The sequence below is a fragment of the Idiotropiscis lumnitzeri genome, chromosome 7, assembly GCF_059441095.1.
Source record: "Idiotropiscis lumnitzeri isolate Australia: NSW breed Sydney's pygmy pipehorse chromosome 7, RoL_Ilum_1.0, whole genome shotgun sequence".
Classification (NCBI taxonomy): Eukaryota; Metazoa; Chordata; class Actinopteri; order Syngnathiformes; family Syngnathidae; genus Idiotropiscis; species Idiotropiscis lumnitzeri.
In genome coordinates this window covers 8,327,353-8,345,718 of record NC_142397.1, presented here as the reverse complement: position 1 = coordinate 8,345,718, position 18,366 = coordinate 8,327,353, and the positions used below count along the sequence as shown (strand labels likewise).

The window sequence follows — 18,366 nt, the reverse complement described above, 5'->3', positions numbered from 1 at the left end:
TCAACATTTACAGCTGGCCGCAACAGTGGCGAAGTAAACAATGCTAGTTGGGGGTGATAAGTATAGATCTCCCTCTTGTAAACTGATAGCATTACAATTATATGCTCTTGTTTGCACATAAACATTCAGATCAAGAGTCGTAAAGCAGGTCTCCCATGGACAGTAAATACCGCAGAGTGATGGTGAATTGTGAGACAACATGATAAATAAGACTTTGTATTCCCATGAACGGATGCAAATTAGCCATTGGCTATAATCTGTCATATTTACAGGAAACTGTTTGATTAATATGCACTGTCCCTGTATACTTTCAAAAATAAAAACAAATACAAATGGAACAAGCTGTAAAAAACAAAAAATAAATAAATAATCACAATTTATGTCAAGTGAGGAAAAATACAATATAATAAAAGTATACATGACTCAATTATTGGGGTGGGGGCCGTTACTTTTTTCCTTGATTTTGAACCATGCGGCTAATACAACGGTGCGGCTTTTCTGTGGATTTTTCTTTCACCAGTAGGGGGCGCTCTATAGTTCAGAATCTTGATTTTTTATTTTTTGTCTTGGGTTTGTTCTGCTTTAATGAGCAAAGTTGTTGCCGTGTTAAAAGGCACGGTTTTCTGTTTATGTACCTTTATGTGCAGTCACCGTACAAAATTGTTCTGGACATGTACTAAACAACTCATTTTTTTCAATATAAAAAACTGTGGCTTGTAACCTGGTGCAGCTTGTATATCATATTTGATTTATTTTTCCCAAAAAAGAGTTGTTCTGTCTGTGTGGGTTTTCTGAAGTGATGGGTAAATGAAGCTTCAAATCTGCTTCATGAACCAGTTGTAGTATTTTTGGACTCCTCTAGATGGCACTCTCGGATCAACATTGGGCTGACTTGCCATTTTCTAACCCTTTATTGAAACCAACAGTGCCCTCTAGAGGACTCAAAAATACGACAACTGTTTCATGAAGCAAATTTGAAGCTTAATTTTCCCATCACTAGTTTTCAATCACCCAGGTGAAAGTCATCGGAAAATTAATTCTCGACGACGTACAGAAAAAAAATAGCGACTTAAGTACAGTACGAAAGCATTTCTCCGTCGTCACTCCCCCGACTGTTAGTAAGTAATAGACCAGTGAGATTACAGTGTTTCATTATCTATCACCAACAGCCACTGTCCTCTAAATGGAACCAATTACTAGTGAAGCAGTGCAGTGCCACTCGTGTGTGTGTGTGTGTGCGTATCGAGCGGATATTCGCAATAGGATCCACTTCCACAGAGATATGCCATCTGCTTTGCGACCGTGAAAGGGTTAGCGGCGCAGTAAAACAGCGGCGGCATTCACACGACCAATTGTTTCGTTTACAACAACGCCATCATGATACGAGCTCTTCAATTACCATTTCATCAGCCCCTCGAAAATCATCCCAATGCTAAATTGTCAACGATAACGTCTGCGGGGGACACCACAAATGCTTCACTAATATCTCGCTTAGCCTCAGGCAAAATGAAATTTGCGGCACATGGCTGGAAACGTTTCGCTGAGGATTTGTTATGATCAACGAGGCCCGTTTCGATGAACATTCGTCAATGCATTAGGCCGGCAGAGCAAAAGAGGAGAGAATGGACGCTTTGGAGGCAACGCCGGGGAAGATGAAAACTTGTTGCTGCTGCTGTTGCGCTAATGGCCCTTTGTGCTGACACGCCTCCTTCTCGTCGTCTTCTTTGCTGGTGGAGACCGGCTACGTGCTGAAGCAGCGTTCTGTTAACTTCTACGCATTTTAAGTTCCCATTGAGGGGCCGTTACAAAAGATGAAGAGAGCTGCAACGATGCCAACAGATGGTGGCCAAAAGATCCAAAATTGAGACTGAGAGCACATGGTTTTGTGTTGCAGATCTCGGTGCTTTAATATATTTGTATTAAGACAAAGAGCTGCAGGCAATATAATCCACTAAAAGGCAGCAGCAGATATTTTATTTTGCAAAAGGAACTGCATAAAAAAAACACCCACATTTTTTTTCTTTGCAGTATGTCTCCTTTCACAAAAAAAAACAAAAAAACTGTTACAGTGCTTTTAGCTGTTTGTTTTTTGGTCTTTGTGAAGCCTGAATCTTTCAAAAAATAAATAAATAAATAAATACCAGAAGTGGAAGATTCATACAGTGGTGCTTTGACTTAGAAGCTTAACTTTCTTCTGTGTCCACACTCTTATCTCAAATACTTGGATCTCAAATCATCCAAAAATGCCATGATTCCATTCCAGCGGCACATTTTGCTCCTAATGAAGTATAATGCACCTCGGCCACCAGGGGGCAATATTACTCAGACATACAGGTAAAGATTTTTTTAAACTAATTGACGGAGTAAGCTGCAATAATCAAGGCGCTTCTTTGTAGAAGATACAGAATATTTGCCCATGAGAATTGTAATATTTTCTGTCTACTTGTTTTGCTGCACCATTTGAGGTCATACACATTGAGGAGAGGAAAGGCCTTTAAAATGATCTGTGATTTGATCCTCATTCGGATAAATGGTTCAAGATAATCGATGGTGTTTTTTGGGGGAAATTTTGTGCATCGTTATCAGTACTTGGTATCGATTTTGGTGACCACTCAAGAGTTGAGTACTCGTACTGGTATCTGGCAGTATCAAACATCCCAACTGATTTCCATATTTTGTGACATCATAGCAGCACCAGTTCTTTAATAACCCGGTGCGATGAGATGAATCACTCCCAACAGCGGAGGTGACTGCCGGTGATATGCGCCCGTAATTGAGGATGGAGTGTCACTAAAAGGTGAGCACACTTTTTAATAATAACTTGTAGGCAAATATTGAATGTGCTTCAGACTGTCACAAGTGCTTTCCAGTACATGTTTGGCCTGCAAAGCGCTCCATGTATTTGTGGTAGACTGTTTGTTTGTGCCTGACAGACAGTGAGACCACAGCGCTGTTTGTGTTTGCGTGTCGACGCTTCCGAGCTTGTCACGAGCTGTTTGTGCTGTCGCTCATTGGCGATGTGGGCTCGAGCAGTAAATGTAAGTCAACGGCCGCGCAGATGGAAGTGATGTCGCATATGAACCAAAAATTAAGTCGTTGTTACGTCTGTAAAAGTACTGCTGATTGCGCCGGCGGCTTCAATCCTGTTCCTCAAGGGCCGTTGTCCTGTTTTCAATTGTTCCCTGCTGCAACACACCTGATTCAAAAGATCAGATCGTGAACAAAGTCTAGAGAAGCTGGATAACAATCGTGACCACAAAACAGGCAGGACAGCGTTCGCTCGAGGAACAGGATTGAAGACCCCTAATTTAGTGGCATAGGACAGTTCGATCTGGATTGGTGAATTCTGATCTTGCTTGTGTCAGGATGGGAATAGGACCATCCTGTCTCCAGATCTAGTGCGACGCCGCAACCATGTGATGAAGTCTAATCAGACATTTTAAGCAATTATAAGAAGACAAGCTTTCTTTTTAACTTGCCGTGATAATTCTCTGTTGACAGACTGTACGATTCTGTGACCCCCCCTGCACTGACGCCGACTGGAAAACAAGTCAGACGTCGTACCTCAAAACCGTACTTGCTACGTTGCAAAGTGACACAATTTAGGACTACTTCACGATGCGGTCACCGTCAAGAGGATTGGTTCTGTTCACACACTGAGGTGAGATTTTCTCAGTTCGGGAAAGTTGTTTGATCAAGACTAAGCAAAGATTAAAAAAAACTTTTTTTTTCTGGTGGAAAGCACAGGATTAACAGAACGGGGTCGGTGGCCGAATATTTTTATGAATAAAGCAGGAGGGTTGAGGCCGGAATGGTACCGAGATCGCAGCCGGAGAACGAGGGACTGACTGGCAAAACAGGGTCAAGTGCCCATCTCTGGTTAATCAAAACAAATAGGACATCAAGACAGAGAGTGAAAAAAAAAATTAAATTAAAATTAATTCTGTTAAGAACTCGTGGGAGCCCTTCTTTTGACATTTGATGGTCTTGTTTTCTCTTCTGTGCGTCTGAAGGAGTTGGTGAGGTTATCCAGTCAAGGATTTCATCTATTCATCCCGCCTCTTAATATGCACACCACAATGTTTGCCCCTGAAGACTGCCTGCATGAATACTGACTCACTGAAGGACACTTCCCATTGTCATTTCAACTCTTCTTCTTCTCGGCTTGCAACTCAGCTCTCGTCATTCTATCTTCTCCCCCAGCAAACTCCTTACTCATTCACGTCTGCTTTCTTCTCTTTCCCGTCTTGTGTATTTTCCTGCCTGCTCTGGTGGGAGCAATCCAAAGAGGGAGCGTTTGATTCAGTCGAGGTCACGAGGTCACTTAGAACATCATTTCACCGCCTTTTGAGCTCTGCTAGACACATTCAACACAAAAGCGCAATGCTTTCAAATGGTCTAAGGACAAGGGTGGGCCACATGTGGGGCGTGAGCTGCCTCAGTGTAAAATAAAAATAAAGCAAGAGTATCCCCATTTGTGTAAATAAATCGTGCGTTCTGATAAGAGTGAGGCAACAACACTCCTGTCAACCAGTGATGGGCGTTAGTGATGGTTAAATGAAGCTTCAAATCTGCTTCATGAACCAGTTGTAGTATTTTTGGACTCCTGTAGATGGCACTCTTGGATCAACATTGGGCTGAGAGCACACTGACTTGTCATTTTTTTAAACCTTTATTTAAAGCAACAGTGCCATCTAGAGGACTCAAAATTACAACAACTGTTTCATGAAGCAAATTTGAAGCTTCATTTTCCCATCACTAGCGGGCGATCAAGGCCTTCAAATTCTTCACATTCCTGTCATATTATATTCCAGTGTTGTATTTTTTTGGTGGGAAGTTTTATCTAATTAGAATTCAGCTAGCGTGTGTTGCCAGGCAGATTTCAGAAGACAGTACGCCTTCGGAATAAATTGCTTTTTTTTGCTTTTTTAAACCCACAATGGCCGAAGGAGGGAAACGTGTCGATTTGATTGCAGATACACTTGCGAGGCCATTTTCAAGAGAAGCTCGCTCTAGTCAGCCAAGGTCAGCCAACACTTAGTCGGGCATAAGTGTGTGTCCGTACATTATTTCTCCTGCCGAGGTGTCATAAATGATGAGTTTATGTGGGATATTTACTCAATTCGGACTACGTACGTGTGAAATGCACTGCTGTCAACACTTGGCGCAAAACAACCCAAATATTTGAAATAGCATAAATGTTGAGGATTCTATTGGATGTTTGCGTGGCTATCGACTAATGTATACTGCATGTGACTTTTACACAAGCGCGGCATTATGCGTCAGTCAATAAAGCTTTGTATACGGTTCCGGCGCCGCGCGAGTGGCTGCCTGTTTACAGCAGCGTGGCTCACTATTGAGCCTTTTTCGTGTGTTTTTCCCTTTACCCTGTTTTATTTTATTTATACCTCATCTCAGCAATTGACATACAACTTGCGGTGGTTTTACTGCTGTTGGGGGCTGTTTTTTGCGCGATCGTGTCCGGAGACGAAACTCTGAGCTACGGATCGATCGTGTACTCAAGAGATCAGCTGTTAGCTCTCCGTGCTAACCCAGCGTCGGCTTCCGGAGCGAGACCCGATATCCCCCGCGAGCTGAGGAGGAAGAGACGGGGATGTCGTGCGGGGGCTAAACGCCAGGCAAGGAGGAGACGATACCACCCCGTCCTCCCGTCCGTTATTATGGGGAATGTTAGATCCCTCCCCAATAAAATGGACGAGCTAACAGCGCTAACCCGGCACGAGAGGATTGTCCGGGAGGCTAGCTTGCTGGTGTTCACGGAGTCGTGGCTAACAGAGCTAACGCCGGACGCCGTCGTGGAATTGGACGGCTTCCAAATACTACGCGCGGACAGGACACTGGAGAGCGGTAAGAGGAAAGGGGGGGAGGGCTGACTGTGTTTGTTAATGATAGATGGTGTAACCCTGGGCACATAACTGTTAAGGATCAACTTTGCAGTCGGGACATTGAGCTGATAGCTGTTAGCATGCGTCCGTTCTATTAGCCGCGAGAGTTCAGTCATGTGATCGCGGTGGCGGCGTACGTGCCACCCTCTGCTAACAGTGAGACAGCCTGTGACGTACTGACTGCAGCTGTGAGCGCAGGCTACAAACACAGCACCCAAATGTCCTGCTCCTTATCTCTGGTGACTTCAATCATGCTTCTCCTTCCTCCTCTCTGCCTTCATTCACACAATATGTAACCTGCCACACCAGAGACAATAAAATATTGGACCTTTTCTATGCCAACACCAAGGAGGCGTACACATTGCAGTATTTTCAATCCTTCAGTAGTTTTTATCATGACAGCGTTTCCCCCTCTGTATAATGGACAGGCATTAGGAGTGTTTCCTTACACTTAGATACGTTTATACTGTGTATATTTGCATGCTTTTTATGAATGTCTGCTGCTAATGTCATACATTAACGGCTACATTACGCCGCCGACTCTGTGTGATCTATATCTTTGCTGCTGTAACACCTCAAATTTCCCCATTGTGGGACTAATAAAGGACATCTTTATCTTTATCTTTATACCACACTCCGCCTTCGGGCCCGCTGCTGAAAATGACACTGCTGCTCCTTTTCAGCCCTAATGAACGTCTATGTTCAATTATGCAACACAGCGACTACGAGTGACTACTTTGACGTAAGAGTCCCCAGCTTGAAGGCAAGAAGCGTATTGACGTCTCTTAAGGACTCCGTTACCTCCCGCGCTTTGAGGCGCGAGATAATGAAGGTGACAGGAATGAAAGTTTCTATGAGAGCAGGCTGCCAATGGCTCAAGGTTACACTGCGGCTGTGTCACTGTTCATATCTATGATGGCCGACTGAGGCCAACAGCGGCGCGCGCATCAACTGTCTGATGAAATACACAAACCGCCGCATGATTTTGGTCGGCGTCGGTTTTGATGAAAAAAAAACGTCTACAGTGGAGATTTCAAGGTCAGACTGTTTCAGGATGAGTTTTTCTTCATATCCAGAATCATTTTTAAGAGTAGGATTTTGGAAATAAAAATGATTGAATCCAATGTTGCCATCACAAAAGCATGAAGGTAAAAGCGGTATTGGGAATAAGTGGAAATGCCGAGAGAAATCGAGCTTACTCTTCAAAATAAATGCCACTCATTTGTGGCAAATACTCTCCATCATTTCTAACAACGACCCAGGCTAAACTTAGCTCCTCCCTGGCGCAAAATCCCAAACAGACAAGCTGTCCATCCAACCATTACCTGTTCAGTTTTTCCTCACGGCGGTCGCGAGGGTGCTGGAGAAATTGACCTAACTCTTAAAAATAAATGACACTCAGCCGTACTCTCCATCCTTTCAACGACCCAGGCTAAACTTAGCTCCTCCCCCAGCGTACAACAATCTCAAACAGTCTAGATGTATTAATCATACTTCCATGACACCAATGAGGTCTTCGTCACAATTTTGGGTGCATCTTGTCACATACATACAGAAATAACACCCCGTCTACCAAATTAGTTGCAATCCGCTAAGGATAGGATTCCACATCATTAAACCAGCCAAACCAGAGAAGAGCGATGAGTGAATGGAGAAACGCCAACAGCAGGCAAGCTCACGTGATCCAACAAAAAAGAAAAAAACAAAGAACTTGGACCTTTCCCCTTTCATTTTCAAACCCTCGACTCTTCTGCGGGTCTTTTGATCGTAAATTGTCCTCTCCGATTGTCTCGTACAGAATAATAGTGCCCCAACCGGGTCATGACTGGCCCAATTCAACCCGATGTCAGCAAAACCTGTGGGATGTCAGCTCCCGTGCCGCTTCAAGCAGCCCCGTTGCTCGCCTGCCGCCCACTTCAGAGGCAACGCGCTACCCGGCAGCCTTTTAAAACGGCACCTGCCGAGTCCATCGATTGATTCTCCCAAACTGCTCAATTGAGTGCCTCGCTGTTCCACTTATTAGCACTGTGCGCTGACACGGGGGATGTACAAAAGAGGAGATGTTTACAAGAACGGCAAACAGGACAGCAAGAGAGAATAGGAATAAAGGCTCCTGAAGGATGACAAAAGACAGTCGGGGCCGCAATCGGCGCTATGCTAAGCGCTCCTTGGGTCACCTTGGGTGTTGGAGGAGGGTGGCCTTGATTAATGGGCCTCGGATTCTGCAAACATTGGCTCGCATCCGGCGGCACTTGAGTTGTGTCAAGGTTTCTTGCTTGGGTTTGCTCTGGAGATACAACAGAGGTTAAGGAGGGCGCGGCGTAGAGGCGAGAGACATTAGCAGTCTTTGCACCACGCTGGACAGTTTGCGCAATGTTGGTGTTGGCGGCATTGCTGAGCCAGAGGGATACAGAGTATGAATGTTTTTTTGCCATCCTTCCATAAGTGTGACGATAGTTTTTCAAAGCAGATATTGCGTGTTGTCTTGTCAACATAGACGCCGCCTCCATACAACGGCAAATGGAACGAGGGAAGTACACAAATCTTTTGATAACACTTTGGATAAGCAGTGCCATTTGCGATGGTTGTCGGTGAGACAAAAAAAAAGTTAAAAAAACCTTTCTCGAGTAGCATCATTGGTAAACCACGGTGCATTGAAAGATTCCAGGAATTTTATAGTTTTGGAATTTTAATCACGGTATAGTGAGGTTTTTTTTTCGTTTTGAGTTTTGTTTCTTTAAATTGAGTTAGTTTTAATTACTTTTCAGGGTGTTTTTTTTTATTTTTTTTAGTTTTTTCAAAAGCACTTATTTTTAGTTTAATTTTAGTTTTATTATTAGTTTTGGTTTTTAAAAAAGTGTTTTACACCTGTTCAAGATTTAAAAAAAAAAAGACCATGGTAAGTATTGTGCAGAGAAAATTGAACAAAAATATTTCAAAACATTTTGATATTACAGGAGACAGTTTATGGTTTTATGGTCCACGGACTTTGAATCACTATAAGTGCTGTACATACCGCTTCTAAATTTAGGCAATAATAAGTGTTTGCCAAGCTGAAAACTTCTAAAGTTGATTTGTGGTTTAAATTCCTTAGAGAAGTATTAAATCTGGGTGGTCAGTGTCCCATAGAGCTTCCGAAAGACGCAAGCGTCTCTTTGGTTGCGAGCCCGCCCGCAGGCTCCACTTCCAATAATGTCCTTTAATCGCTTTGACTGCGTGGGACGTGACTCACCAGGTGGACGCGGTACATGATGCTAATGCCGAGGGTCATGAAGGGTTTGGAGAAGTCAATGACCTTTTCCCGCTCCGCTGTGATGGTGAGGCCGGCAACTGCCAAGTCAGCTTTCTGAAACGCACACAGTCAACACTTCCATGTCATGTACAGAGTCAAAGACCACCTGAAGAAAGCTGTGCCAATGTTCTTGTACTTGGAGAGACTCGACAGTCTTACAAAACAAATATTACACATTTGGCAGCTTTGCGGATGCTTCAAATAGTAAGCCCTTGAACAAATTCTGACATTTCATCAGTGGCATGTTTTACAATCCAGCCATGAATCAGGTGAGCACAGCAAAGCAAGAGTGCAAACATTGACTTGATGAAGCAGATTTGTACCATCATTCAATTCTGATATTTGTGCTGAAGAGACCACCATTATTTAAAAAAAAAAAAAAAAATTATATATATATATATACATATAAAATATATATTATACATATATTTTTTTTTAACTTATTTTGTGACATGATGTTGTGCATCACTAAACTTAAGGTACAAAACTCACCAGCCGCCATTGGTCGACCGGTATATGCAGCCCTGGTCTGAAATCCCACTTAACTTGGGCTGAAGGTTGGGTAAACACATTTATAGAGCCGATCAAATAAGTGGTGGAAGCGGTGGCTGATAAAACATGGTAACAAAATGGCCAACAAGAAAACAAGGCGGTAAAATCTAACTGCGAGGGAGTCTTCATCTCCCCGAGGGACACAAAGTGGAAGGGGCAGCACTTCGGCCGCTATGGGAGAATGAAGGGAATTGTGAAGAATGGGAGGAGGAGAGGAGAGGGGGGGAGCAGAATTGGGGGGAGGTGCGCACCGCATCACTGCAGATGCCCCTGCAAATGCATGACCTGCTGTTCTTCGTTAGATTTGTTCCATAATTAATGTAAGCTTTAGATCACATTTAAAAGATTGGCCTTTGAACTATCACCTTCTGCTCATTCTTTGCTTCCATAACAGCACTACGCTAATCCTGCTCATCCACAGTGGATGTAGAAAGTCTACACGCTAGGGCTGGGTATCGATTCAAATTTACAAAATCGATTTGATTCGACACACAGGAGGACCAATTTGATCAGATTTTTGATTCAAGATTCACTTTGATTGAATCTTGATTCAATCAAGGATTTCATGAAGTACAAATTTTACTTTTGTATGGAAGCCATTCTCAGAAGAACAAAAGCTGCAATTAGGACAAACGTCTTGCTGTAACTTGGTGCATTAGTAAATATTATCATTTGCACATTAAGAATTGAAGCCAATACATGAATCATGTACGTTTTATTGAACAGGACCTGATCTAAACAATAAATACATCGGCCTTCATGCTTGTTGTCGCTGACCTGCTTCCGCCATTTTGTTTTGATACCCTACTTTTGTGTCATGACAAGAACTCGCATGACGCAAAATGTCATTTATGGGGAAAAAGACATGATTAAAAGTATCGAAATATGATTTTATGAATCGATATCAGGCTATGAAAAGGAAAATCCCAGCCCTACTATACACCCCTGTTTAAATGCCACGTTAGTGTTATTAAAATAAAACAAAAAAAAGAGACCAATGTAAATAATTTCATGGCGACCTAAACACCTCATTAAAAGTGACAAACTATGAAGTAGAGGTTGAATTTATTATTATTATTATTATTATTTTTTTTTTTTCTTCATTATTATTATTATTATCATCATTAATTTTAATTGCTATCACGCTGTTGCGACCCTCGACATGATTCCAAACCTTCCAAATACTTGTTACACAACAAATCTAACTTTGAAAATGCAAAATGAAGAATGAATACCAAACTTCAAGCTATAAGAGGAACGTGATCTACAACCCTGGAAGTGGACGATTATTACCATTTTTTTATTTGATTTTTTTTATTTTTATTTGGGATGAATACTTTGCGAAAAATCCGCAAAACACCAAAGACGCGACAAGTGAAGCGGAAAGTGGCAAGGGATTATTCGTGAGCTGCGTCTGCACACACACAAGCACATTGCGCAAGATGGCCTCGTGTATCCTGCTTCCCGACACACCCGCAGGCTTTCGCCCCTCATCATCAGCGCTACCAAACCTCTGCCTCATCTGTTTTTTCTTTTTTTTTTTTTAAAGTCAGAGTCGTTTGAAAGTCTGATCGGCTGCACCCAGTGCCGGAAGGAAGCCACACGCGGGGAGCAGCCGTCGAGGCAATTTCTACAAAGGCAGATCTTTTGCGAGATGAACACGCAGTCCTAACAGCGGCTGAATTATTTATGTGACAATAGAATATTAATATTGATAACTGGATTTCTTTGCCTGCCTGCTGTTATGCCTTCGAGTGGTGGCAACTGAAAAAAATGTCAGTGGTTCAGTTTCCTATTACAGTTTAGTAACCCAGTAATAGTAAATTGTTAGGACGCAGTGAAAAGTGAGCTGGTCTGCACTCCCCTTTGCGTGTCTAATTGTTATTTTAGGTTGCCTGACAGCTGTCAAAGTATTGCGATGAAATATTGGTCAGCGGGAAAGGCAACGGCAGGTGTCTTTTATCACTGCCATCCACAGAGCTGGCAAACGCCGCACTTTTCTCCTTCTATTTTATGCTTTTCATCCTCTTGTAAGCCTTTAACCAAACAAGACGAATTGTTTCATTCCACAGAGGAAACATCCGTCCAAATGACCCTTAACCCGTGACAAATCTCACGGCTCTGACCATTTGTCAGAAGTTGTTGGAGAGACAAAAGAAACGGTTTGCGCCGATCGAGTGGTGACGCGTCGATGAATTCAGCAAAAAAAAAAAAAAAAAAAGGTGCTGTGCTATCTACCGCTAACAAAATACACCACTCGAAATCCAAACTCATTCATTCTCATCATTTGAGTTGTCTGGGTTGCGTGGCCAGCAGCATTTTAAGGGACATCTGACTCCTCTGGACACCAAATTTTGTTCCACGGGAGAGAAAGCACAATGTTCCAAGGTCACCTAAGACGGGGGGGACATGGAGGCCATACAAAGCCAGCAAGGGTATCGTCTCGCCAGTGTGTCCTCGGTTCCTCCTAGTTAAATGTATCTGAGACATCTCATCTGAGAGTTGTCCAGGAGACATTAAGTCCGAGCACCCTAGGACTGGTACACAAGGTTTGGTCTGCAGTTAACTCATTCACTACCAGCCGAGTTAAAAAAAAACAAAACAAAACAGATCTTTGACGTCTTTAGTCGTCAATGGCAGTAAATGAGTCAAGTGTGGGTTGCCGCAACATCAAATCTGGTTTAACTAATGCATAAACAGAGTATTTCGGTTAGAGATAGGGAAGATGGTAAATATTTAATTCAAACCCAGGTTTCAACAATATTTCTGTCTTGCAGTATATTTACTTTAACCACACGCCGATCAAAAAAACTACCGCATTTTTATTATAAGGCAGGCCTCAATAAATAATGAATCTATTTTGTGGGGAAAATTTCCATATATAGTGCGCACGAGGAGAGATTGAAGGTGCATTAAGGGAAAGAAACCAGTACAGTAAATAAGTCAAACGATGGTAAGTGTAACTTAGTTTCAGGGCTGGAACGGATTCGTTGCATTTCCATTCATTTCAATGGCAAACGTGACCTTGATGTAAGAATGTTTTGGGTTACAAAAGCATTAAGATCGAATCCCGGCTTTCCACTTTACAGACTCAACTGACTCTTGCAGAGACCGTAAAAAAACAGAAAGTCTTCCTTTGCATACTCCTTGACTTCCATTAATATTAATTTTTTATTCCAACTGCTTTGTCGGATTTTGTGTTCTTTCCGAACTATTTCTAATAATGTACTGAAGTGAAGGTAACTTTTTGTCAAAGAATAGCATAACTACTGCTCCGTGACCGGGATGGGAATTGAAACGATTTTTTTTCCGATTCTTATTCCATTTCCTGATTCAATTTAACAATTCAATTATTTATCGATTCTCTTATCGATACTTTTCTGGCGAAGAGGAGACTAAACAAGTCGATTAACGTACACTTTGCTTTATGTCTTGATTGCATCTGCAAACTCAACGGTGTGGTCTTATGAAATCCACATCCGAGGACTCTTTGATGGGGTACCATGGGGTCATCAGAAAAAGTACGATTAGGGGAAAAATTAAGAAATAATCTGTAGCATTTAATGAGACCCCAGTGAGAAATTTCAACGTATGATAATGTGTCTGCGAGTGTTTGACTGCAAGTCCCTCGGATACGTGGCATGGCCATGTATATTTGATGAGCTAATCATGTTCATTTAAGTTCACAAGACAAATTTCCGTACCCTTGAAATGAGCTCTCCCACCATCCCGCTCCATGTTCCGTTGGCTCCAGGGACCCCGTACAGTCCATCCCCCACCAGTCGGATACGATACTTGAACTTGAGTATGGCTGCCAGCTCCTTCAGCATGTCAACACAGAAGCCTTCGTAGCGCTCGTTTCCGTCCAGTTCCTGGTGATCCGGCCGCAGCATCACGTATGGATTCTCCTGCATTGCATAATGTTTGCGTTAATGACACATACTTTTTTTTTCAAGAGCTGATGTAAAATGGAACGCACCAGCAAGGAAAAAGAAAAAAAAAAAACATTTACTGGTGTTTACAACAACTCACTCTTTGACTGTGTCTGTCTTGTGTAGTTGATGTTTTTGGACCAAAGACTGTTCTTCCCCCCAAAAAATACAAGTGTCAAGCTGGTGAGCTTGTGCACCATAACATCTAAATGAATGTTCATCACAGCTTGTGAAGCCAGCAAAAAAATACGTCCCGCAAGACAGCATCGGAATGCTTCTTCTGTTGACAAGGCCCAATTTTTTTTAATAATGACTACCCAACTTTCGTCGCTATTCTTCGTTGTTATAAGTTTAAGTAACATCAACAGCACGTGCAAAATTGTGCTTTGTTGAAGGCATTTGCAACAATTTTCAAAGGAATGAGCAGTCTGATTTTGCCATGCAAGCAAAACAGAAGTTGAGATTTGTCACCAGTAAGCTCTGTTGATTTGACGCCAACTACAAATAAGCGATAAACAAGTCAATGGCGAATATCCGAATGAGTGCTGACCAGCATGAAAAATCAGCCAACCGTATATTAAGAATTTACGTATAGCCTGAATAAAATGACATCCTATCTAATAAATAAAAAGAGCTGACAACCTTGGATGATGATCGTAATGTTTTGAGCCGACGATTGACTATTAAAGATCACATTTTGCAGAACTCAACGATGAATTACACTTGACTTTAATGTAAAATAAGGCGATGAAGTATTAGCGAGCCAGCTTTCATTAAAATGAATGAAAATATAAATAAAAAGACCCGCCACTTACACTGACATTCACTTAAAAATGATCAAATATGAAACGGCAAAAGCCAACATTTGTTTTTACTGACAGAAAGTGGTGGGGGGTCAAGGCCATCAAGGCCTTCTCTGCTGGCTTAAAAATAATCAAGACAACGATCATATTCTTCACATTGATGTCATATTATATCCGAGTTTTGTATTTTTAGTGAGAGTTTTTATCCAATCAGAATTCAGCTAGCTCGTGTTGCCAGGCAGACTTCACAATACCAGATACAATGATGCGGGCGTCTGTTCTGTGTCTCAAGGGGGCTTTTGCTGTTGATAGACAGTTGCGAGAGCCAATCAGATCATGAGTTGATGGCCTTACTCTGAAGGTGATGAACGCGTTTTGTGATTGGATACTCACTCGTGAGGCGGCAGCGCTACGCGGAATCAACACACCCGGAAGTCGTAACTGTCGAAACTTAAGTATATATATATATATATATATATTTTTTTTTTTAAATCTTGCTCGGACCAGATACTTACCAACTTACCAATGTGTGAGCTTCGGAACACTTTGAAAAATCATTATGTGCCGACCGTACTCTCAAATTCTTGTTAGCTCTTTACAGCAGCGCAATCCCCGGTTCTTCTGGCCGCCCACAGAAAGCCACACATCGCAATGAATGACACGTCCCCTTATTAAAACAAACACTGCTGCTATTAGCAATTTATAATAGCAGTCATTTTACCAAACCTCACCCACCTCATGTTTTAATCATTCCTTTTCACACTTGAACAATACAATAAACAATAAAAAGCAAATGCGTTTCCACGTCTTAATTCTGTGGTAATGCTTAATAATTATATCGATGAATAATACGATGTAATTACCACGCAGACGCTTTTGTTATGCTGGCCTATTTAGTTATGCTAACGTCGGTCCTCTGACATGCAGTATGGACGAGACAAAGCAGAGCCTTCGCTTGGATCGTCGGCATTATCAACTATGGCCTCTATTGAAGCAGAAAATAAATGCCCATTTCCAGTGGACAAAAATCAAACAGGCAATAAAGATGAGAACGCTTTTGCGGCATCATATTAAGAGTCGGATAGAGTAAAAATTATAGGCCAATATCCAAGCTCGGCAGTCTCGCAAGTTATCAATCTGGCTTTTTGAAAGAGACAGAGCACAATAACTGCTGCTATGAAGGGAGTTCATGAGGTTGTTAAGACGCTGGACTGTGAAAAAAATAAACTTGTTGAAGGCCTTCGACGCCGTCAATCGTGGCACCTTGTTTAGGAGACACGGCGGCATTGGTCTTTTTGTGATGCTGCAGTCGGTTGGTTCTCAAATTGTTTGTCAGCGAGAATGCACATGTGTACATTTGGCTGGCTTTTCTTTTTCTTGTCTACATGTCACAAAAGGGGGTGCCTCAGGGATCTGGTCTAGGTCCACTCTTGTTTTCCAGCAATGAGCTCTGTCAAAATTTTTGGACTCCTGTTGATGGCGCTCTCTGATCAACATCGGGCTGAAAGCACACTGACTTGCCATTTTTTTAAACCCTTTATTTCAACCAACAGTGCCATCTAGAGGTTTAAAAAAAATACAACAACTGTTTCATGAAGCAGATTTCAAGCTTCATTTTCCCATCACTAATTATTAGCATTATCTATATTATATTTTGTATAATATGCGCTAATGCTGTATGACTGTTGTTTTGTTTTATTGCTAGTTGCTGTCTCTTGGATTTTTTTTTAACTTGGTTAAAAACAGGCAAATGATACATGGAAGTGGTCGCAATTAATTTTCTACTGTGCTTGGATGATATATGTTTGTTCCCTCTAACATGTAATTATGTGGCAAAACATGAATTACTTTCCATGCCTCAGCTTGATTTACGCCTGCTAAAAAGCAGAGCATCATTAGGAGCTTTATTGCTCACCGCTTGCGTCGATAAAGCTTTTCTATATCTATTCCCTTAAGTCCACAGCTCCATGCTGATCATCACAGTCATAACATTCAAGCAGGCAGGAACAGGAATCAATAAAAGAGGGACCGGACCGTCTTTCATTTACGCCGTGTGTTGATGTGTTGGTCTGACTGCTATCGTGCTTGTTTTTCCCCACCGTCCTTTTTTTTTTTTTTTTTGCAATATCCTCCTAATCCAAAGAATGTTTTTTTTTCTTTTTTCTCATAAAGACCTCAGACACCATCACTTTGATTCTAACACTCTCTGAAGTCAAATCTTGATGCACTTTTAAAAGTCTTAGGTGAAACAATCTGTTCCGAGATCCTGGTCGATTTCCAATTTGTTTGGATTTAAAACCTTTTTTTCTTAAAGCAAGCAAGTAATGAAAATAGAAATAATTGCTTCCACGGTACAGTCGCAAAAAGCTTGATGACTTTGATTAATATCCGTATCATTACAATGATCTTTGTTTAATCTCTTTTTAAATATCTTTTTTTTTTAAATGCATATATTTCAAATCATTTACTACCATTGACGGCTAAAGATGTCAAAGATCCATTTTTTTTGTCACGGGGGGCAGTTGAAGCCCATTAGTAGCGAAACACGCTCGAATTTTGCCATGTTCCAGGTCAATAAATCACTTTGAAAACTTTGCTTCTTTATGCGAGTGGAGACTGCGTGTGACTCCTTTTGATTTGTTCAATGAAGTCAATCGTCCTGTTCTTAGCCACCTCTGCATATGCTCTACGTGTTCATATGGAAATGTGTCTTTGGTACACATGAGTGAGAACTCAGTAGAAGTTTGAAGGCTAAACAAAAGTCAGACTTCTTAATAAGAAGTCTCTTATTCCCAGGCACAGAGGATTCTGGTGGTGGATTGATAAGTGTGCTGGATGACTCATTTGGACACGAAATAGGATGCAAGCGCACAGGTGCCATAACATTAGGTACACCTACACCATCGAATGAGATCTATTAGAAGCGCTCGATCGATAATTGTTCCTTCACAAAGACAAGGAAGCTTGTTTTTAAAATACGGTTGTTAAAGAGGCATTCGTTTATCGTAAGGGCAAAATATGACGGTTTTTCAATCACGATAAAAAACGTTAAATTATTTTTGGATGAAAGACCACTCTTGGAACTGAAAACACTTGTAACTCAAATTATATTTCCCAATTAAAATGAATGGAAATTATATTAATTCTTTCCAGCCTCTTCAAAAAAAAACAACAAAAAAAAATGTTTTTTAATAAGTATAAGAGCACTCTAATATTGTGCTTTATATAAACGTGGAATGTAACGATTAATCGAAAATCGGTTTGAAAACGATTTAAACTGCTTAAAATATGCATTGATGTAAAAAAAGAAAATTATATAGAAATTTTGATTTTGATGATAACAGTCAAATCTATTGGACATTTATTCATCTTCATCTTTAGTTCTGACAAACAAAACACTGATAAGACAAAAATGTAGTTAAATTGTCAAAATATTTTTGGGAAAGTTACAAAAAAGTTACTCTTTGTAACGAGGACAAAATTCAGATATTAAAATGAAAAAATCTATATCTAAAAAAATTGGTTATTAATTTAAAAAAAAAAAAAAAAAGACCAAAAAAAATAAATAAAAATAGAACCGAATCGAAATTGTCAACTGATAATCGAAAACCGAATCGGGGCTTGAGTGAATCGTTACAATTCTAGTTGGTCACAGTGAACAAATCAGCCGAATGACGTCTCGCATCTTGAAAAACACACACCGGGCTCACATGCATCTCAAGACACGTCTATTACTTGCGAGATCTGACAATAGGACATGTGTGACATCCTGTAAGCGCTGTATCGGATTGTGATATACTGTAACTGCATCTGGAGCCAGCGGGAATAAATAAAAAAAAAATCTCAAAATGCAAACAAGTTAAGCCTTTTTACAACTTGAC

At 41.2% G+C, this 18,366-nt stretch overlaps 1 protein-coding gene across 4 annotated transcripts in view; it reads right to left on the bottom strand.

The window, feature by feature from the left end:
- Positions 1-18,366, bottom strand: part of grik4 (glutamate receptor, ionotropic, kainate 4) — a 246,026-nt gene that overhangs the window by 9,558 nt on the left and 218,102 nt on the right. For all 4 annotated transcript variants that reach the window (XM_088300430.1, XM_088300429.1, XM_088300432.1 and 1 more), the window contains 2 exons: positions 13,455-13,658; positions 9,139-9,252 (listed from right to left, as the gene is read on the bottom strand). In XM_088300430.1, the coding sequence (XP_088156556.1) occupies positions 9,139-9,252; positions 13,455-13,658 (318 nt within the window). The remainder of the gene's footprint in view (positions 1-9,138; positions 9,253-13,454; positions 13,659-18,366) is intronic.